This window comes from Bufo gargarizans, chromosome 2, assembly GCF_014858855.1.
Source record: "Bufo gargarizans isolate SCDJY-AF-19 chromosome 2, ASM1485885v1, whole genome shotgun sequence".
In the NCBI taxonomy this organism is placed as follows: domain Eukaryota; kingdom Metazoa; phylum Chordata; class Amphibia; order Anura; family Bufonidae; genus Bufo; species Bufo gargarizans.
Genome location: NC_058081.1, coordinates 209,681,784 through 209,705,363, shown reverse-complemented (window position 1 = coordinate 209,705,363; position 23,580 = coordinate 209,681,784). Strand labels below are relative to the sequence as shown.

The window sequence follows — 23,580 nt, the reverse complement described above, 5'->3', positions numbered from 1 at the left end:
TTTCATCATTAGCTGATGCTGATGGACGAGAGTCTGACACCCCACACCTTCACCCATGTAAAACTTTGCATCTTATCTGATCTTGTATGAGACATTTTGGGGTCATTTATCAAACTGGTGTAAAGTAGAACTGGCTTAGTTGCCCATAGCAACCAATCAGATTCCACCTTTCATTTTGGACAGCTCCTTTGCAAAATGAAAGCAGGAATATGATTGGGCAGCTGACCCAGTTCTACTTTACACCAGTTTGATAAATGACCCCATTTATGTCTATGACCAGCTTTACATTTTCACTCCGTTCTATCAAGTCTCATATAAAATTATAACTACTTTTTCCACAATATCAGTTTCTCATCTTAGTACCAAATAGACATGAGAAATGATCCCTCCTAATGAGGTAGTCATTGTAATAAAGGATTATGGAGACTTGTCACAGGGGTAACTCATTAATCTTTTAGTCTTCGGCATATGCAAGAGGTTAATTCAGTCCTATTATGTGGTACAGTATCAAACAGGAGGAAGAGGGTATCAGTGACACCTCGTCAGACACTTGTGCCAAGATGTAGACCAAAGCTAAGGTCCAGAAGGTGAATCTTTAGCCCTAAAATAGAAGAGCTGCCTCGCTAGCTGATATGTGAAGTAAAACGTATTTTCGGTGCTCGCTCAGGAATGACTGACATCAACCCAATATAATCAAGTAGCAAACAAAATGGGGTTACATAATAATAAACCATTGTTGTCAGAAGGTTACGAGATCTGATGTTCTTCAGAGTTGAGATCTTGCTATGGTCCTCGGTGGTGTTTAGAGGCTACTGAGGTAAATAAGTGCCTGCAGAATTTTCAATGAGACGACGGCAGTAACAGAGAGGATGCTGGGTAGTGTTAGTACCTGGCCAGCATACTGATCAGCAGAGGGAAGGACTTGTGCGTCTCTATGTGTCGGTTATATTTAACCAATGCTACAGCATCATAGCAACAGCAGTGCTACAGCTCAGACGGCTTCACCACTACTGATAGAATGCAGAAAGCCAGCGTTCCCACTGCAATGCAATGCCAGCTGTGTGAATGGCATCCTATGATCAACCAGACAGTAAATATACAGTAATCAGTCATCACAAGCTCTATAACATACTGACGGCACAACCTGTACACAGTTCTCCATGCGTTCTGTATAATGCTAGGCATGCATGGACACCCCGAGGGTACCACAGCCTAGCAGTCTGAACAGATGTAATGCAGATCTAATAACAACAACCCCCACCTATACTTCTCTCTCTTAGACCCATTGTATACACCTGCGGAGGTCATGTTTGTATAAAGGACACATTCTGGAGCAGTGGAAGCCTCCCCATTAATACACTATGCAGAAAAAAAACATCAGTGTATAGGAACAGGCTGAATAAATAGGGGCATCTATTTCCCACTAGTCTAGATGCCCAGAGACGTGTCAGTTGGTCCTCAGCTGGTGCGATCAATAGTTAAATGAAGCACATATTTGAGAATTGATCCCTGGGCTCGTATTTTATGCTCAGGGTAAGGTCACATGTTCAGGTTTCCTGATGCAGTTTTGGAAGCCCAAAACAGGAGTGGATCATAAAGAAAAGCAAGTAGAACATTTTTAAGCTTTTGACTTCCAAAACTGCATCAGGAAGCCTGAACGTGTGGCCGTACACCTACAGAATTCTTTGAGTGTGAACGAATGTGGTAGGACTATCTTTAACGCAATGTGAAGGATGGTTCTACATCATTCTACATAATCCTACGTACAGGTGGGCAAAAAAAAAGAAGAAGATATTGATGCACTGCAAAGCTATATTATAAGGGTAAAATAAGAAGGCAAAAAGATGGAATGGCCAAGAGTTACAAGCAAATGGACGTCTCCTACTGGTACATGTCATTGGACGTTCGCTGCAAATTCCTACTTGCCTATCCACTACCAAAGCCAGTTTGATGAAGGTCTTTCATCCAGCCACCCCAGCAGATATCTACAGAACACTACACTGGGGGCACCAGCTAAAAAGAATTTGCGAATCTACCAAACTGCTAGGTACTTCTCTAGGTGGCAAAGAAATGGATATTTACAAAGGCAAAGCTATGTGGAGATACTAGCATTTCATTTATATACTGTAGTGTTACTGGCAGAAAGCACCATTTGAGGTTGTGTACCCTCTCAGCAGACTTCTCATTTTTTACAGTATTTTTCAAGTCTACAGATACATTTTGAAAACTCTCTTTTTGTAACCAAGGTCCATACTATGCAAAAGAAAAAGTCAAATGAATGTCAATGAAAACTGTAAAATAAAAGCCTACGTATGGACGTTGTAAGAAACAGAACAGAAATTGTGTGGGTTCTGAAGCCATGGTTCTAGAATGGTATTCATGATATGGGTGTAGTATGGGTGAGCATATTAAAATAGCCAAATATTACTCACTTCCTCTACTCTGATCCTCTAATAATCCTTTGTCAAAGGATTCTTGAAAAGAAACAGTCAAAAGAAAGCTTTGGGTGGAGAGATAAATGTATTGTTCGTGGATTATATTACAAACCAGTGATGTTAGTAACTGGGACAGGCTGATATGCTGGGATTTAGTATTGTCAAAACATAATGGTGGAACTGTTAAAATAGGGACACTAAACTTATGAACATCTGATCAAAAATAAAACCACTGCATCACCCAAGGATAAAATGATAGGGTATGAGGAAAAAATTACATTTTGGTAGAGTTCAGTATATGCAATTCATCAGTTTCTTCAGTGAAAAGGAGAGGGCCTTATGGGGTAAAAACATATTTTCTTAATTGTCTTCTGCAGCCAGCATGTATTCTCATACATTGCAGGCTGCTCAGTAACGTTCGGTGTGAAATCCTTTAGACGATATTTCTGATGGCTCAGTCTGCAGATCATCTCTCTGCTCTCCTGAAAGTTCATAAAGCTGACATCCCTTCTGATTTAAATTGATCTTATTTGGTTGTAAGGATATCATATTAGATCTGCATTTAGGGAACAGAGAGAGGGGCTCCGGCCTCACTCATCACAGATCTCATTTGACGGATTTCACACTGAATGGGACTGAGCAGATTGCAATGGGTAAGAATTCACTCAAGCTGTAGAAGACAAATAGAGCTAAATGAATAAACAAACAATTGAAGATATGTTTATCCCATAATAGAACCAATGCAATAAATAGGTTCTTCTAACCAAACCTCTTTCTCTTTTCAACACTTAAACCACACAAGTAATGCTTTCCTGTCTCTTAAATATGGCAATATGTTTCTTACCAGTGATGTTTACTGTCATTGTTGATGCTACGTTAGATACGTCCTCATATGTTTGGTGGACATCTTTCTCTGCTGAGACTTCTAAGATCTTATCAGGAATTACTTCAGATATAACAAATGGTGCATCTTCAGTAGCATTTACTTCATCCATGTTATTTTCTTTAGTGGGCACTTCAAAAGATGCCATTTCAGTGGGTTCATCTTCATGTAGCCGAGAATCAGTAACTGCTTGCTTGCTTATGTCCCAGATATATGGCAGTGAAGAGTCTGCATCCGTCTGAGGTCCAGTGCTACTCAGAACTGTTGAATTTACAGGCTGTACATCATCCTCTTCAAGTAAAGGGTATAACAATGTTTCCAAGGAGGTTACAGCCTCTGGAATTAGTTCTATTGAAACATTAACAGTAGTAAAGTCAGGCGTAAAGGGTAACTGTGACGAGATTTCAGGCCAAGGAGATGCTGATCCATAAGAGTCTGTCACAAGAGGCACCATTGGAGGTTCTACAATAGCCACCACTGTCCGGTGTCTGTCTGTTAGCTCATAAATTGGAGTGGCAGTCTGCACATATTCATCTGTTTCCTGGCTTTTGTCAAGTAATAACATATCAATCTGAAGTTGGTCTGATTCTAGAACTGGTGTATTATAGGTTGGACCATGCACCAGATACATATCTGTGTGACTTTCATCAGAAAATGAAGCTTCATTATCATCAAGCCATGTAGGTGCCTCTGAAGGAGGATATTCTGTCACTGGGGCAAGACCAATTGGGGAGAAAGTACGTGATACAATCAGTTCTTCTTCTGACGGTGAGAAGTCTTCAGTGGGCGTTACCTCCTGAAGGCTTAGGCGTATGCATGCCAAAAGGAAGATGTTCACCGATGTCCAGTGTGACAAACCCATGATGTCTCTTCTTCTATCAACATCTACCAGCCAAACACAAGGTCACCGTGGCTTCACTTTTCTTTGACAGCAGAAACTAGAAGGCAAAAAAAGAAAGAACATTACAGTGAAATGTCCAGGATAACACGCTTTATATTGTTGTATGTCAATGTGTTTTATGCCACCTGAGAAGGAATTCCAAAAATGATTTGAACGAATGGGCAAATGTCTATCGATAATTTTGAGAAGGCATAGGCTTCACCAGTGGTGTAGCTAAAGGCTCATGGGCCCTGGTGCGAGAGTTCAGCTTGGGCCCCCCCTTCCCTCAGTACTTTGTGGGCAGGCGCAGGGAAGCACATAGCCTTCATGTTGCCTGAGGCAAAAATTGCTTCCAGCCAGAGGTGTAACTTGACAAGGATGCACTTTCTATAATACCGGTGTCTTCTTATGTACCACAAGGGTCTTTTGGGCCTCCTCAGGCTCCTGGGGCCGGTAGCAACTGCTACCTCTGCACCCCCTATAGCTACACCCCTGTACTACTTTACAGGTACTTTTGAATATTGTCCAAATTAGGAGTTGAGTAAAGATACTCATACACATTAAAGGGATTCTCCGGGAATAAAGGTTTTTTACATAAATGCCTGCAGTCTTCCTCCATAAATAGAAGAATTATACCTACTCCCACCACTCCAGTCCTCTGTGCTGGCCCCTGCATGCCCATGTCCCGGTGACCAGACTGTTTACATCCAGCAGTGTATGGTCATAGTCAGATGCTCTGCTGCAGCCCATAACTGGCTTCAGCAGTGATGTGCTGCAGCCCATAACTGGCTTCAGCAGTGATGTGCTGCTTGTGGCCATGTCACCACTGAAGCCAGTTATGGGCTGCAGTGGAGCAGGACACCATGCACCACTGGATGCAAACAGTACGAGGACTAGAACATGGATATGCAGGAGCCTGCACAGAGGACTGGAGTGGCAGGGAGCAGGTAAGTGAGAATCTTCTATTTATGGAGGCAGGTTGTGGGCATTACTTGTATGTAAAAAGTCCTTATTCCCAGAGAACTCCTTTGAGGTCTTTTCACATTGTGCTATTAGCCTCAATTAAATCTACATACTGGAAAAAGGTCAAAGTTTCCATTAAGGAGGACCTGTCACCACAAACTGCAGTGCAATCTGCAGGCAGCATGTCATAGAACAGGAGAAGCTGAGCAGAGTGATATATAGTATATGCATGCAGCTGTACCGAGCCTGCAAATGTATGGGGGGGAGCGATCAGGAGGAATAGCCGCCTATAGTGTAGGTAAAATGTACTGTATCTGTTTCAAATCCAAGCTGATTATACAGTATATAATGGTATACACTTCTTAGCTGGGAGAAATATTAGGTCTGCACAGGTTTACAGCCTCTGGAAACAGGCCTTGAGAATGGTGTGGAATTGAAAAAATGTATATCTGACTGTGTTTACATCCCGTTTTTGTCCCACATTTATTAACATTTTCCAGCAAAAAAAGGTATATGTTAACCCAATTTTTTTTTTTGTCCATAGGAACCCTATGGTGATGGATGCCACTGTACGGCATCCATCAGAGGCATCTGTTTATTATATACCGTAAGTCATGTCTATATGTTTCAAGGGGTTCTTGAGTTATTTTTAACTAATGATCTATTCTCTGGATAGATCATCAGCATCTGATCCGCGGGGGTCTGACACCCGGGATCCCCGCCGATCAGCTGTTTGAGAGGGCAGCTGCACTCCAGCAGCGCTGCGGCCTTCTCACTGTTTACCACAGGCCCAGTGACGTCACGACTTGTATCACTGGCCTGGGCGCGGCTAAGCTCTGTTCACTTGAATGGAGCTTAGCCCCGCCCAGGCCAGTGATACTAGTAGTGACATCACTGGCCCTGCGGTAAACAGTGAGAAGGCCGCGGTGCTGCTGGAGCGCCGCTGCCTTCTCAAACAGCTGATCGGCGGGGGGTCCCGGGTGTCGGACCCCCACCGATCAGATGCTGATGATCTATCCAGAGGATAGATCATCAGTTAAAATAACCTGTAGAACACCTTTAAACATAGGTCAAAAACGTGATGTGAACACAGACAGAAAGTTCTTGAAAGATAAAAAATGTGAGTAGTAGTAAAAATTTTTAATAAGTAACTTTTAGTGTCAAGCACTTGAGGCTACATAGGTGTCTTCATTAGGAAAGGTTTATCACCATATCTAAAGTCACAACAAAATATTATTTATATGAATATTCAACTTCAAGATGCTCGCGGCCTAAAGCTGTAACATTGGATTTGAACTCAAGCGTGGTAAGACTTATCTGTGCATTATCATACTAGTGAAGCAGTGGACTGCAGGTGTTATCTACATGGACTCTGGGGATCAGAAGAGAATTCCAGTCTTATCTCACTGGAGACTCAATGACCAGGTCACCGGATTTCTGCGGGCAAGAGGATGTGTCTGAGCGAAATCTGCATTCCTTCTGAAGATATGTGTGAAGGCTTTGGCCTGGATTTGTGGGAGGGGCTGAGGTCCGCCTCCAGCCTATTTAGGGCACCCCTCTACCTGACTCCTGCACCGTCCGAGGTCTGAGCTTTGAAGGAGGAAGTCGCTGGTGGAGTTACTGGAGAGTTACCTGCGAGTTGCTGAGTCTTGGAAGTTTTGCCCGGTATACTATGAGTCATCCATACGGTACAGCTGGGGCCTCACGGTTGCCCCCTGTACCGGCTCATTTCATTTCACCAAACTTTGCACTCATGTCACAAATTCTCGTTACAAGTCACTATCATTTCATGTCTGCGGTGCAGCACAGGGCCTCACGGTTGCCCCTGTACCAGCTCGTTCATTTCACTTTTTCCTTGTCAAACCATGTCACAGTTTCACTCCTGTCACGGTTTCATGTTGCTACGTTTTCCGATCATGCATGCACACGGTCACCACATCACATCCCCACTCCCAGCGCTGCCAAACACGTTGTACCAGATCCCCATGGCAGCCACCAACGCCGTTCCCCTCCTCACCATCATCCCACACTTTCCTCCCCCTCACACACAAATATATATATGCATCAGGCTGTCACGTGCATGGACCATTCTGTTACTTTGTTGGGCAAGTTGTTCCCCTCGCCCAGCTCAGCGGCGCGCCCGCCCTCCCACAGTCACCAGTGGCTCACCGCAACCCGACCGCTCCATGCTCCCCCTCCGCGCGCCGCGCCAGCGCCGCGGTCCCTCTCTTCCCCGCATCTCCGTCCTCCTGCCGCGCTGCCAATGGCGTCCGCCGCGTCCCGACGCCCGGTTTGCGCATGCGCGGCGGGGGCGCGGCGCGTGCGCGGCCGCGGCGCATGCGCGGTGACCTGCGGCCGGCCGGATGCCGCGCACGTGCGCTGTGCGGGGGGGAGGGGGAGCCGAGGGGTGCCGCACATACACCCCTGCACCAGGCACCTCAAGATTCGGCTACCGCTCCCCTCCATCAGCCAGCACCTTCAGGAGGGGGGCGCCACATCCTCAAACCTCAAACGTTCACACAAAGCACCAGAACACCCGCATGGGAAAATAGAGGAAAACAAAAACAAAACCAATATATATAAACTCGCCATATGGGAAAACAGAAACCCGCCACATAACACAAAAAAAAAAAAAAAAAAAAAAAAACCCCATATGGAAAAAAGAAAACCCGCCACAAAAAAAAAAAAAAAAAAAAAAAAACCCCCCACATGGAAAAAAAAAAAAAAAACGCCACTTGTAAAAAAAAAAAAAAAAAAAAAAAAGCCATATGGGAAAACAAAACCCCGCCACAATGAAAAAAAAAAAAAAAAAAAAACCATATGGAAAACAAATAAAAAGAATCATCACAGTCAAACTACTTTTCTTTTCTACATTTCACACCACATCCACCATACCGGGTCACCATGGCAAGTCACGGCGCAATCCTCTCAGGTCATGCCAACGTCCAGACCACTTTTTTTGGCTACCAGGTACGTACACCTGCTCAATCGTCTATTTTTCCTACATTTCACTCCATCCCGTTAGGGTCAGCGTGCTGGCATTAGGGGCATCGGAATCCCACTAGAGTATCCCCCTCTTGGCTCCGCCATCAGTCAGTGGTCCGCGAGGCCAACACCCCGCCTCACACGCTCGGAGGCAGCCACCCATCGCGCCACTCGTTAGTAAGCCGCCTCGCTGTTGCATAGAGAGGGCCTCACCTGTCACTCCCTTTCCCTAGTCCTGTCTTACAAGTCACCGAGAGGCCTCACACTCCTGCCACCACGTCAGTGGCCTCATCAACCCCTCGCGCCAACTCATAGATAGTGCCTCTCAAGCCGCTCGGCAATTAGCAGGGCCTCATCTGTCACCATCTTAGGCTTAATTATTTCGCCATCCGGCATAGCTAGCTTGCCAGCACGATCCTGTGTTTCCCCACACTAACAAACTATTCTGTTTTAGCATGTCTCTGGAAGGAAGTGAGAACTTTTCCCTTCCTGGCACGCCGGCCAGATCCATCACCTTAGCCCAGGGAGACGATCTTTCCAGCCCAGCAGCCATCAGATCCTGGACAGTTCCGCGTATCACGACAGAATTGAGGAGACGGCGGATTCCCTTCCCCGCCACGGCAAGGAAAGCGGAGCTTTTCCGTCTACTGCGCACGTCAGCCGGTAACGCGGAGGCGGGGGAGGGACCCAGCCGGTCCGGCACGGGGGACATACACGCCGTGCTGGCCTCTTTGATGACGTCCATGTCCAGGGTCAACGACAGGTTAGAGAAGCTGGAGTCGGTCACCACATCCCTCTCCTTGGCAGTGCCACCACCGGCGGCGCCACCGGCACCAGCCGGGTTGCCAGTGGCCGTGCCATCCATCAACCCAGATGACCAAGAAGTCAGCCCGGCGCACATGATACCGGAGCACTTGAAAAGGGACATTCTGGAAGCATTCATGTCTCAGCACCCATCCAGACATCTCACGGATTTCCTGGTGTCAGGTCTGACCGAAGGCTTCCACACGGGCATCCTGCACATGCCGACAGGTACCCTCGAATGTCCAAATCTCCTATCCGCCCAAGGCAACCCCACCGCAATTGACGCCCTCATAGCCCTGGAAGTCGCAGAGGGCTTCGTGCTAGGACCATTCAAGACACCCCCATTCACCACATGGCGCACCAATCCCATTGGCATCGTCACCGGGAAGTCTTCCCAGAAGCAGAGGCTAATCATCGATTTATCGGCACCACACGGTTCAGCCGACCCCAGTCTAAACTCCCTCATTCCATCGGAAGAATTCTCACTCCAATACACCACCATAGATCACGCCATCACCGCCATCAAGCAAGCAGGGGTCGGAGCATGGCTCAGCAAAACCGACATCGCCAATGCGTTCAAATTTCTACCAATCCACCCGTCACTGTGGCACCTTCATGCCATCAAGTGGTCCGGAAACTATTATTTTTTCTCCCGGTTGACCTTCGGATCCAAGAGTAGCCCGGCCATTTTTGACACATTCGCGGAGGCACTATGCCGGTTGCTCTTGAACGTAGCAAGATGCCCGATGGTCTTGCATTACCTTGATGACTTTCTACTCGTGGAGGAAAACAGCTCCCCTCCCGCCAGCCTCAGGGCCACCATCAAGCTGTTCGGGGAACTTGGGGTACCCATCTCCTCCAAGAAAACAGAAGGGCCGGACACATTCATCACCTTCTTGGGCATTCAGTTGGATTCGGCCTCCATGCAAGCCAGTTTGCCACTCGGGAAGATCCAGGTTATTCTCAACCACATAGACAATTACCTTCAACTCGGCAACTGCAACCGCAAGGAGTTACAGTCCCTATTGGGGTCCCTGAACTTTGCCATGCGCATCATTTCCCAGGGTCGCTCGTTCATTTCACGGCTTCTGCACCTTTTCCCCCTTTTCCTTCACGACTCTCACAGGCTGCCCCTGGATGCCCACGCCACTGCAGATCTGGGTGTGTGGAGGAGATTTCTGTCCGCCTGGAACGACAGGAGCATGTTCCTCCCTCAGCTATCGGACTCTTCCCCATCTGTCTGGTCGGATGCGGCATCCACCACAGGCTTCGCGGCCATTTGTGGGAACGATTGGCTGTGGGGTAGCTGGCCTCCTGCGGTCCAGGGTTTGGAGGGATTCTCCACTACCTCGGCTCTGTTCGAGATCTACCCTATCGTGGCGGCCGCCGTGGCGTGGGGTCATTCATGGGCAAACAGGTCGGTCCGATGCTACTCAGACAACCAGGCGACCTGCCAGATCATTAACAAGGGTCGGTCCAAATCCCTCACAATCATGAGGTTCCTGCGCAGGCTTACTTGGTTGGCAGCTTGCAACAATTTCTTCATACACTGCTTCCACGTCCCGGGAAGGTGCAATACGGCAGCTGACAATCTGTCTCGTTTCCAATTTCAGGCGTTTCATCAGGCTCTCCCGTCAGCGTCACCCACGGCCTCCATCACCCCGTCATTTCACCAGCTCATTCTGGATTAGAGGTCATCATGCGCCATAGCCAGTCATTATCCCACTCTGCACTATCAGACAACACACGCAGGTCATACAACAGAGCATTCGCACTGGTTAACAAATTCCTGTTGGAACACAGCATCACGCACCCATTTGTCATGACTTCCCTGCTAGGATTTGCTTCTTTTTGCCACCTCAAGCTCAAACTGTCATACAACACCATCAAGCTCTATCTCACCGGTATCCAACATCACATGCTAATCATACACCCCAACAACATCAGTTTCATGGCCTCACACCAGATCAAAACCATACTCAAGGGCATTCAGAAGACAGAACCCGCACGGCCGACACAGAGACTGCCCATTAACAGTCACATTTTCAAAGCACTATCCGACTTATTAGACTCCAGTCCTTTTGAAGCTGATACCAACTCCATCATCAAAACAGCGATGTACCTGGCCTTCTACGGATTCCTGAGGCCCGGGGAATTCACCACGACCTCGGCGACCCAAACTACACATTGTCTGCTAGCCTCCCACTTGTCGAAACACGGGGATCATTATATCCTAACCTTACCTCACTCCAAAAGCAGTCAGCTCTCACCCGTGAACATTCCATACTACCCTACGCAGAACAGATGGTGCCCAGTCGGGGTCCTGGACGCATACAAACAGCATCACAAGTTCCTACCCTGTCAGCCACTACTTCAACGGCGTGGGTCTGTACTCACCACCACCACCTTCATGACCTATGTCAGGTCACCCCTCACTCAACTAGGCCTCAACGCATCCAACTACTCTGGGCACTCCTTTCGGATCGGGGCCGCGTCCACGGCCTCCAGTGCCAACATCCCGGCTCATGTCATTAAGAGATTGGGGCGCTGGAAGTCGTCCGCTTTCGCACGTTACATCCCCAATCCAACACGGGAGTTAAGGAATGCTTTCCAAAACATGTCGGGTTGAGTTTTCCTGTATATCGAATACAATAAACGGTTTATCTCATTTTTGCCCTCTTCTTTCTCAGGCCTACCTCATCCTCGGTTTCGGCACACCACAACCGACTACGCTTATTCCCTGATTTCCTAGGTTCTTCACTGTACTACCGTAAGTGCCTCACACAAGTGTGAAGGCTTTGGCCTGGATTTGTGGGAGGGGCTGAGGTCCGCCTCCAGCCTATTTAGGGCACCCCTCTACCTAACTCCTGCACCGTCCGAGGTCTGAGCTTTGACCCTCCCACCACTCCACTCTTTTAACAAACTCATTTCTTCCACATCTCTTTCCTTGGGTGGGCCCTCTTCTTTCTCAGGCCTACCTCATCCTCGGTTTTGGCACACCACAACCGACTACGCTTATTCCCTGATTTCCTAGGTTCTTCACTGTACTACCGTAAGTGCCTCACACAAATATACATAATAGTATCTTATTTGTAACCTAAATGTGAACTTGTTGGCATAACTCAGCCTCTCATGTCACTACCGGCAAAGTCAAACTATGTATTTACAGGCTTTTTCCCTATTAAACTGCTTTTGATCTAGGGGAACCTTATTGTCACTAATACTTGTAAGGCCTCCTTTTAGCTTTTACAAGCAGCTTCTTGCTTTTAATGGGACAGACTGTTTTCTGTCAGTGATAAAACTGTTATTTTAGTTTTTTTTTATGATGGGATAGAAAGTCAGGTCTTTACTATTTGGCTTATGTTTTCCTTGTGTATATTATCAAAGGGAACAGATTCCCCAAGTATGATATACAGATGCACAATAAAGATATCTAGTGTATTCTGCCACACGTCGGCTGCATATTCATATTTGTACAGTTTATTTGCTAGGGAGGGTTATCAGATCCTTTCATCCCTTACAATACAGTAATGTCATTCCATTCTGGTTCTTGTCATCTACATGAAATTGCTGAACTTTCAATGTTTAGTCATTGTTCGGCCAATATCTTTTCAGTATAAATCCTTTTCAGGGGTTATTTGTCATTTGATGACAGGTCTAAAAAAAATCTACCATTAAAAATATAAGACATGTAGCATTATCATTAGAAGGCCCACGTGTTGTAGCAGATGAAGAACACCCAGGAACATCTTCTGATTAAAGATCTCAGCAGAACAATTCCAGTGGAGAACATGAAATTCAATTGTGTGGAACATATTTAAATGGTAAATAATGGAAGAGGCACAGTTGTATGCGTAAATGTTTGATGTGACTCTTGGTGTGTGACACACACGGTGGGAGAACGCATGCCTCATGTATGGTGTCATGCTGCCTACCTGTTACATACAATGTAACACAAAACAAATTGCTGTGTGGGCTGCAGTTTTCCATCAGTGCTATGATTCATACTCATTTGAATTCAGTTTATGAAAAGCACAAGGACAAAAAATATTTTATGTATAACACAGGCGAAGGAGGTGGAGGTGGAATGTTCTCTCACCACTGCGCTTGTATGGAGACCTATTAGTAAAGAACACACAACAACCTTTCAGTTCCAGCTACTTGGGCGATGGTAGCCATTTAGTTCTGCCCTTTTCCAATCTTACTGTCAGTATTACTATGTCTTTGTATTATTTCACTTGTTTTTGAAGCTTATGTATTATGCTTTTTTCGCAGTGTGTTTTATTCCTTATGTTTTTAGATTCTCCTCAACATGTTGACTGTTCATTTGCTACAAATATGAGCATTGATAGTATTCTGAAGAAATCCCAGAAGCAAGTGAAACCAAAAGGAATCTATTGCTCAGTTCAGGCATGGAACAAACAGCCCAGCATATAAAGATGGACTGATGAGCTCATTGGTCAAACAGCTAAACACAGAGTAAAAAAGGGAATGAAACCTTGCAGAGCTGTAGGGCAAGGTTCAATAAATAGACACCAATACACACACAGAAAGAGATCTAGCAGCCAAGCTGCAGCCTGTACCATGGACATAGGAGTTTGGTGGCTGGCTCCAGGCAAAATCTAGGTGAGTGATGCAGCACCCATACCTGTCCCATATAGTGTCACCATGTCAGCCTCTTCGCCATGTGATTTTTAAAGGGGTATCCCATGACCAATGTAAAAAATGAAAACCGGACATCATATAGTACATGATAACCTCTTTCTAACAAAGTTAGAACCAGCCCTGTACCTCACATGGATCCAGATATTTCCCCGTTCATTGCTCTGCTAGATTTATATCAAGCCGACAGATCAAGGGGAGTGTCTTCTCTGCTGCAGCTAAGGGGGCGTGTCTATGCTCTCACTATCACAGCTCAGGAGGCGTGTCTCAGCTCTTCCTATCACAGCTCAGGAGGCAGTTGAAGGATGAAACTGAGCATGTGCGGCCATATCAGTGAGCAGGTAAAAACGATAAGAAACAGAACAAACAGCAGGTGGCACTATACAGAGGCATTTTAGTGAATAACCATGCTAAATTTTTTATAACATGCAATTACAAAAGTACTAAGATCCAGGTGCTGGTTTGAAGACTGCAGAATATTTTTCATGGGACAACCCCTTTAACTTCATCATAATATTTGAAATGGATTAAACCATAATTTAGTTGCAGGATTCCAAGACCAAAATCCACATCTAATCCATTATACCAATCCTAATCCACCACTTTAGGGTACCCGTACACAGTGAAGCGTGGCTCTGGGATCCGCATACGGATTATATGCCTGTATTTGTTGGGCTGCACCTGTACTTGCTACTGTTTTACGCATGAACATCTTGTAGCTAGGCCGCACCGTCTGAGGTCACCTCTACTGCTGAGACACTAGACAACTCAAATTGGCTTCTAAAGTCGTATATAAGTGACTTCTTGACCTTACAACAGAAAATACATAATTCTGTAAATGGAAGAACACTGAACTTAGCTGAGGCTAGAGACGGTTGGGATCTCTCGTGACTACCTCAGAGTCCCTGCTCTTAGAGTAATTTGTCAGGTCTAATGGATTACTGTTTTGATACTGTTTAATATATTCTATTGTGGTTTGATGACGTTCCAGAGGCAAGAACTGCATACACCTTATGATCATTTTAAAACATGCAAATGAGGATGATGTCCCTTCTCAAGCCATGCAGCCACGATGCAGTTAAAAGCCCCAAGTCTACACTTTCTGCAAATTGTACAAGCGTTTATGGGTTGTTGATAATATAAGGTCACGCAGTTTGCATTTTTCATTAACAATCAGCAACCCGTTCACACAATTTGCAAACGTCATTAACTAAGGGTTTATGGCGGCATCTCAGCAGCGGCTTGGCAGTGCGGTGCGGCTACATCAGATCCACCCTCCCCACACGGAAAGAGTCTCATCAGAGACTCTGAAACCATTTCTAGAGCTGTATATTTCTGCAACCCTTTCCTCAGTTCATAGTTTGCAGTTCAGCAGAGCTGTAACAGCAAAACTGTGGGCATCATTTACTATCAGATATACTCCAGTTTGTTTTCTGGAGTATATCTGGCGCAGATTACGGTGCATAGGTTATTTGCACCGCAATCTGTGACTTCTCCCCGCTCACGCCAGGTCTAAAAAAGGGTGTGTGACATGGGCGGTGAAGGGGACGGGCCGGTAGCACGTCTCATTTACCATTTTTTAAGCCCGTTTTAGGCATTAAAAATGGTCTAAATTTAAGCCAGCAAGGAAGCCGTCTTACATTTAGACTAGCGGTGGATGCGTCGAGGTTATATAGAGGCCAGCAGGTCCACAGCCAGCTACAGCGATTAGCGTCTTAAACTCCTGTGCTCCTAGTTCAGGAACAGCAGAGCTGAAATACAACACAGGAACACAATTTCTGAGTTTGTAGTTCTGGTACAGTTCGGTTAAAAATTCATACACAGGCTCAGATACAGGTACATACACTGGATACAGGTACAGGCACTGATACAAGGTTCAGGTTAAGGCACAGGATTCAGACAGGAATGGACGTGATGCAGGATCCACAAGAAAAGCAGGTGGATGGAACTATATCAGGAACTGCTCTACGAACTGACTGTAAGGCCTCATGCACACGACCGTTGTTTGGCTCCGCATCCGAGCCGCCGTTTTGGTGGTTCGGATGCGGACCCATTCATTTCAATGGAGCCGCAAAAGATGTGGACAGCACTCCGTGTGCTGTCTGCATCCGTGGCTCCATTCCGCGGGCCCGCCAAAAAAATATAACATTTCCTATTCTTGTCCGCGATTTGCGGACAAGAATAGGCATTTATATTGCCGGTGCCCGTTCCGTTCCGCAAATTGCGGAAGGCAACACGGGCGCCTTCTGTTTTTTACGGATCCGCGGTTTGCGGACAGCAAAAACCGACACGGTCATGTGCATGAGGCCTTAGGATGAGACCAGACTGAGTGGCTGGTCACATATGGCTAAGCCAAGACCAAAAAGGGTGAAATTTGGTAAAATTGTAGCGCATGCAATGAATTTCTTCACTTAGACCAGGGGTGGGAACTGCCAGCCCGTGGGATCATTTCATTTGGCCCATGACTCCCTGCCAGAGCATAACCTATTTGGGCCCTGCTCTGTGTCCTGATGCGTAGAATGCCAGGACGTAGGGCACAGTCAGGTCACAGTACATAGTGGTAACCGGAAGAAGCGATGCAGGGAGTCCGGGATCTGCAGCGATGTCCAGAGCAAGCCAGGTAAGTTTATTTTATTTTTTTGTAATATCTGATATAAGGGCTGATGGGGTTCGGACTGAGGCTGATTAGATCTGATCTGGGGGTCTAATCTGAGGCTGATGGGGTCTGGGGAGTCTGATCTGAGACTGATTATATGTGATCTGGGGGTCCGATCTGAGGCTGATTAGATTTGATCTGGGGGTCTAATCTGAGTCTGATGGGGGCTAGGGGGGCTGATCTGAGGCTAATAGAGGCTGGGGTGTCTGATCTGAGGGGTCTGATCTGAGGCTGATGCAGGCTGGGGGGGGGGGGTCTGAATGAATGCTGATGGAGGTTGGTAGGGTCTGATATAATTATATGTTTGACCAAATATAACAGTCTAATTTTTAAGTTGATAATTTTGTATGGTCTGTAAACAATGCTACAAATATCCAATTGTCCCTCGCCATCCCTGACTTAGAGTTGTGAATTACACCATGCAGCTCTATGGTTCTGAGTGCAGTGAATTGCACACATGGAAAAAAACTAAACAGATATCTGAATTGGGACTAAACCTCAGGCTATGAGTGAAAGAACAATCTGGGTATATATAGCATACCTTAAGTGGCTCATCAGAAACAGATGAACAGCAAGAGAGCTCAGAACCACGAAAAGTTAACCACTGTTTTGCTGGTGCTCAGGCAATGGTTTTAACGGACCTACTTGCTCAGACATGCTGCTAAGATGGAATGGTATGATTGGAGTGCACATGTTGCATAACAATGTGGTGCAGGCACTGAGCAGAGGCAGGAGGAGAGCGCTGGAGCACACAGCAGTGAGAACAATGATGGCAGTGCTGTGCATGGCAAAAGGTCTTCATCCTAAGTGTATGATCAATGTATATGTCATTGAAAGGTAGATGAACACAACTGAGCTTATGTGTCAACCTACAACAGAACAATGGTATCAGTAGTCGTAAAGCTGACCACTGCAACCAATCTGATTCCTCTTCTCTCTTTTCAGAGGCCTTTTAGAAAATGGAAGTACTACCCTGACTGGGTGTCATGGGCCTCCAAAATATCAATTTTTCTCCAAGTCTTTATGAAAAGGAATAGTGCCAGGCTCACATACTACTCTATGACTCCACAGTCTGAGGGTTTTTGGAAAACAGTTTCAGAATAAATCCATCTTGCTTTGCTTTGTGTAGGAAAAAATTAAATGTGAACCGTCTCAGCTCCATTTGGGCCCACTAGCTCATGCTAATGGAGTCGCTCTAATATTAAGGGTCCTGTACTAGTGATAGATTTAAATGGATATGGTTTAATACGACTGCCTCCTGTGATATATTCTAAAATAACATGTAGCCTTTAACATGCAATGCATTGATTAATCTCATAGGAGTAGTAGTGAACACATAATGGACTCAGGCAACAATCCTCCTGCAATTAACATGGTCAATCTCTACTGAGAGAACATGATATACTGTAGCTGCCACTCTGGACTTCACAATGGAGTTTTCCTAGCTTCTAAATCTGCTGACTTATCATATATAGAAATCAGAAACTATCCATGAGTTGGGATTGCCGACAATGCTCTGCTAGAAAGACTTCTTTTCATTAGTCTCTGAGCTCCAATCACAAAAAGTCCAAGATTTAATTGCAGCAGTGGCCATTTGTGAGAATGATGTATTATGAGAAATTTCATTGACTTTTCATAGCTTGCATAGGTTAGAAAGAACATTTCTCCTCATAGCTAAAGTTGTACACTTGCATGACCTTCACAGGTGATACATTGGCAATGTGGAATGAGGGAACAAAGGTACCTGTTTGAGAATGGAGTCCAAGGAACCAATGCACCAAGAAATTTGTATGTTGTTCCTATTTTGCCCTATCACAATCAATCCCACCATTGGATTGGTCTTACTGGCTCCTACAGTCTACAGTCATCTGTCCAGATACAGGTTCAGATACAGGTCCAGGCATTGGATATAGGGTTCAGATAGGATACAAGGTTCAGCTCAAGACACAAGATTCAGACAGAAATGGACTTGAAACAAGGCAGGGTGAGTCAGGATCCACAAAAAAAGCAGGTGGACGGAACTATATCAGTAACTGACTGTACACAAAGGATGAAATCAGACTGGGTGTCTGTCCACATGTGGCTAAGCCAAGCCCAATGTGGGTGAAATGTAATCTGTCCACCTCTGTAGTGATACCATGGTCTACTAATGGTACCTAAAACATACAGTACATCTAAGTGCAATCTATCAAATTCACAGCTTTTATATGGGGGCTATCTAGTGATGAGCAAAACGAGCTTCACTCAAAACTTTAAATTTAATGTTGTATGGAGACTCGAGGTACCAGTTAGAAGCCGAATTCGGATCCAAGTTTTAAGGTGGTTTTCCACTCAAATACCGAAGTTATTCAACAAAGTCTCGGAAGACTTCACAAATAACTAACTTCACCTCATTGGAGGCTGTACATTTTAATGTTGTATGTAGACGGATCTCTGTACAGCATTAATCCAAAGTTTTGAGCGAAGCGACTTCGGATCTAGGATCTGAAGCTCGCTTCACTCATCAATAGTGCTATCACAATATTTGCTTCTAGGGTGACTGCCTAATTCCTGGTCATCTAAATGGCCAAGTGAACTATTTCATTCCTATGGGCTATATGTCAAGAGGTATCTCCTGAAAAAAAAAAGAAACCTGGTGGCGCCAGCGAGATGGATCCTTTTTTCAGGAGATATCTATTTGTATACTGTTTTCCCATGAAGCATTGTCAATAAAACTCCATACCATCAATTACTTCAAGTAAGTCTCCATACGGGACTGACTTCTTTAAGGAGTGCCAGTACCCTACCTAACCTGTTTCCAAGGCATTGTATCAGGCAGACAGAATCCTACTCTGTACTGAAGAGGAGCAAACACCCTGAAATAGCTGTCTACAGATGGATATCTGGCCTGGCTATTTTCCCCTTGTGTCCTAGGGCTTGTTAAAAAGTCAGCTTTCAGTACAATAATGGCTTGACTACTAGATATCACAATCAACCTTATGTGTCACCCCCACCTCCTCATAGATTGTAAGCTCTTGCAAACAGGGCCCTCACTACTAGTGTTTCAGTTGTACATTAGCCAGTAACGTTGTGATATCTTTTGTTTTGATTATGAACCCCCTGAATTTGTAAAGCGCTGTAGAATATGATGGCGCTATAGAAATATTATTATTATTAACTATGACTTATAGGGAGCCACTTCCACAAGGTGGCGCTAGCAAGATAGTTCTCTTTTTTTAGGAGATATCCCTTTGCATATTGTTTTCCCATGGAGTACTTCCAGTAAGTCTCTACTAAGTGCTAGTCTCTTTAAGGAGAGCCAGTACCGTACCTAAGCTGCATCCAAGACATCACACTCACAAGATGGTTCTCTTTTCTCAGGAGGTACCTCTTTGCATATTGTTTTCCCATGGAGTACTTCCAGTAAGTCTCTACTAAGTGCTAGTCTCTTTAAGGAGAGCCAGTACTGTACCTAAGCTGCATCCAAGACATCACACTCACAAGATGGTTCTCTTTTCTCAGGAGGTACCTCTTTGCATATTGTTTTCCTATGAAGCTTTGCCACCAAGTCTCCAGACCATGAAGTACTTCCAGTAGTAAGTCTTTACTCAGGGCTAGTATCTTTAAGGATAGGCAGTGCCCTACTTAAGACATCACACTCCAGGCACTGGTGAGATGTTCTCTTTTTTCAGGAAATACTTCTTTGCATATTGTTTTCCCATGGAGTACTTCCAGTAAGTCTCTACTAAGGGCTAGTCTCTTTAAGGAGAGCCAGTACCCTACCTAAGCTGCATCCAAGACATTGCAATCAGGCACAGGTGCTAGCGAGATGGTTCTCTTTTATCAGGATATAACCCTTTGCATATTGTTTTCCCATGGAGTATTGCCACCAAGTCTCCATACCATAGAGGACTTCCAGTAAGGGTCCATTCGCACATCGGTAGAATGGGTCCGGATCTGTTCGGCAACATTGCGGAACAAATCCGGACCCATTCATTCTCTATGAGGCTGGAAGAGATGCGGACAGCACACAGCATTTCCGGAGCGCGGCCCCGATCTTCTGGTCCGCGGCTCCCGAAAAAAAATAGAACATGTCCTATTCTTGTCCGCAATTGCGGACAATAGGCAGTTCTATGGGGGTGCCGGCCGAGTGTATTGCGGATCCGCAATTTGCGGACATGTGAATAGACCCTAAGTCTCTACTCCGAGCTGGTCTCTTTAAGGAGAGCCAGTACCCTGCCTAAGCTGCATTCCTATGGGCTAGAAATCTATATGGAGTTGAGAAAGCTTCGTCCTAGTAAACTGCAGTATTTTACTTGATCATAATAACAGAAAATGACATAAAAATATATTGCAACAAAAAAAAAAGATATTTCTTGTTGGGTCAGGGCACTATAGTTTCATACCTAATCCAATATATATGCACAATAACACAAGCGACATTATACACGCATGATCACGGATAGAGAGACACCAGTAGTATGTGCAGTGCATCTCCTAGTGATTTACTAAGGACTTATCAAATTATCTTCCGCAGATCTATCAGCGATTCTATCAACCGATCAAGTGTCTTTCACCAGATGAGATTACTCGGTGCTGCAGAACTGACGATTATCGGGAGAGAAATCATTATGTCTATGGCCAGTTGTGTGAAGCAGAATGAGGAGCGCAGCGTGCATGTGAGACAGCCCGCTCACTAGTAGCGACCACACACATCTGCACACTGTGTACTTGGAATACAATGGTGTGCACTGAAGACGCCTTCATGTATGTAGACGGCTGCAGTGCAGAATTCACATCAGCTATGGAGAATGGAGACAGCCTGTAGAAGACATAGGTAAAGATCTGCATCCTGGCAATGTCAGGTAAGTCATATGTAGTGCACAGTGAGGTAAAGCAAGAGAAGTGCACTTCTAGAGGCTCATACATGTCAGCCAGATGTGAGGTGGGCATGCAGGAAGGCATCACTTACCCATCCACATCCATGCTGATCCCCTCAGTGTGCTGAGCCCGCTCTCCACCGCATCCCACCTCATCTCTTCACAGTAATGCTTTCCATTACCAAAGCAGCCCCATCTCTGAGTTTCTCCCTCCCCCATCCCACCTCCCAGTCATCCCCTCCTCCTCTCTGTCACTATATCTCCCTCCAGTTCCCCTCCCAGTCCCTGTCTCCTTGCAGATAGTGTATCCATGCCTGTGTGTGTATTCTCACATACATGCCACAATGCTGTATCTGGATTACCAGCGCGTAGCCATAGGGATGGAGAGATTACCGTCACACCTGGAACTGGTGACTGAGGGGCCCCCAAAGCTGGGGGACCGTGGTAGAAATATTGCACCTGGACCCAAGAGCTTCAGGTTACGGCGCCATACAGCAGTGCAGTGCCACCTTACAATACAGCTCTGCATAGGCATCCTTATACAAATAAGAGTGGGGAGATTATTACTCTACTACTATTTAGACTAGACTATACCGGCAGAACCTCAGGACGGGCTCGGTTGCTTGGTGGAAGTGCTTGTTTGTCAGCTGATCGCATTTTTAGGTTGTGTCACTTCAGCAAGTGACATTTATTATGTAGAGAAAGTTAATATAAGGCACTTACTAATGTATTGTTATTGGTAATATTCCTTCCTTTGCTGTCTGGAATCATATTTCCATCTCATTATACACTGCTTGTTTCCATGGTCACGACCATCTTGCAATCCATCAGCAGTGGTCGTGCTTGCACACTATAGAAAAACGCCACCTACCTCTCTGGTGGCCGGGACCACAGGAGTAAGCATAGACTGGAACTTTTTCCTCTAGTGTACAAGCATGACCACCGCTGCTGGGTTGCAGAGTGGTCATAACCATGGAAACAAGCCCTGAATAATGTGATGGAAAAACAGGAGGCAATATGGACAATCACAATACTATAGTAAGTGACTTGTATTCATTTTGTGTACGAGATAAATGCCATTTGCTAAGGTTATTTCTCGGCAGCACTTCTCCCTGTGTATACAAATGCGAACTAAGGCTACTTTCACACTAGCGGCAGGATGGATCCAACAGGCTGTTCACCCCGTTGGCGCTATTTTGCCCTGAATTTTTTGGTTGTTCTGCTCCATTACAGGACGAGCTGGGCCGTCCAAATGGAGACCTTCCACACGTGCCATACATCACTCTGCAGTCTGTAAACCAGCAGCGAGGGGGGCTGGCTGCGCAGACAAGAGGTAAGTATAGCATCCTTGCTTATTTCAGAGCATTCGGGGGCTTGTCCAAGAGTTTTAATAATCTTAGACGACCCCCTGTCCCCTTGTCCGTTTTGCATAAAGACTATTCCAAATTTTCAGGGCAGATTTGCAAATGAAGGATTGATCTGTTTCTTAACACTTTTTGCTAGATCGATCTTTCTGTAGAATGGCATCACCTTTTTTTTCCGTCTAAAAAATGGATTTCAGACAGAAATGGCTCAAACGGGCGGTAACTGATGCAACAGTTTGTTGTTTTCTCTTCTTCTGACGGATCAGAAGAACGGAAAGCTAAAGGTTGATGTGAACTCAGCCTAATCCACAAACCACTCACCCAGGTAATCACTATGCAGGTATTTCACAGGTACAGAATAGCTGCGGACATCAAAGCTAAGTAATACTGCTAGTAGGTGGGACGCTTCCATATAACTGTAGGTGAGATCAAGGAGATAACTCCAGCCCAGGAATGGGAGCTAGATTAGAAAAGGAAATGAAATCAGGATGGACCTGTAGATTCAGGCAGAGATGTAGCCATGGAGGGTGAGGAGATTGCAGCTCCTGGGCTATGGTGCCCGGGCGCTCTGTGGACTCCTCTGCCACTTTAGAAGACAGAGGGACTATAAATGGCACCTGATAAGGAGCTGTTACAGATTTTGCATCAGTAATCTTTACAGTATACCTCTGAATTCAAGAACTGTATTTGCAGCAATATGCATTAGCGATTTATAGCTCCATTCTTAAGCTGGCCATACACATTAGGCTACTTTCACACTCGCGTTTGGTGCGGATCCATCATGGATCTGCACAGACGGATCAGTTCAGATAATACAACCGCATGTGTCCGTTCAGAACGGATCCGTTTGCATTATCTGTAACATAGCCAAGACGGATCCATCTTGAACACCATTGAAAGTCAATGGAGGACGGATCCGTTTTCTATTGTGCCAGATCAGCAATATCCTGTCCCCATAGCTCTGTGTGCTTTTATTGTGTAAAAAAACAACTATTTGATCCATATGCAAATTGACCTAAGATGAGTCCTGTCTCTGACTCATTTCAGGGACAGGACTCATCTCAGGTTAATTTGCATATGTATCAAATC

The 23,580-nt window shown here is 45.5% G+C and overlaps 1 protein-coding gene across 1 annotated transcript; it reads right to left on the bottom strand.

The window, feature by feature from the left end:
- Window positions 1–3,223: 3,223 nt before the first annotated feature.
- Window positions 3,224–21,314, bottom strand: LOC122925783. Its single transcript, XM_044277134.1, has 2 exons — window positions 21,220–21,314; window positions 3,224–4,256 (listed from the first exon to the last, which is right to left on the bottom strand). The coding sequence occupies exon 2, from the start codon at window positions 4,178–4,180 to the stop codon at window positions 3,224–3,226; it is 957 nt and encodes a 318-aa protein (XP_044133069.1). The 5' UTR covers window positions 4,181–4,256; window positions 21,220–21,314.
- Window positions 21,315–23,580: the final 2,266 nt, after the last annotated feature.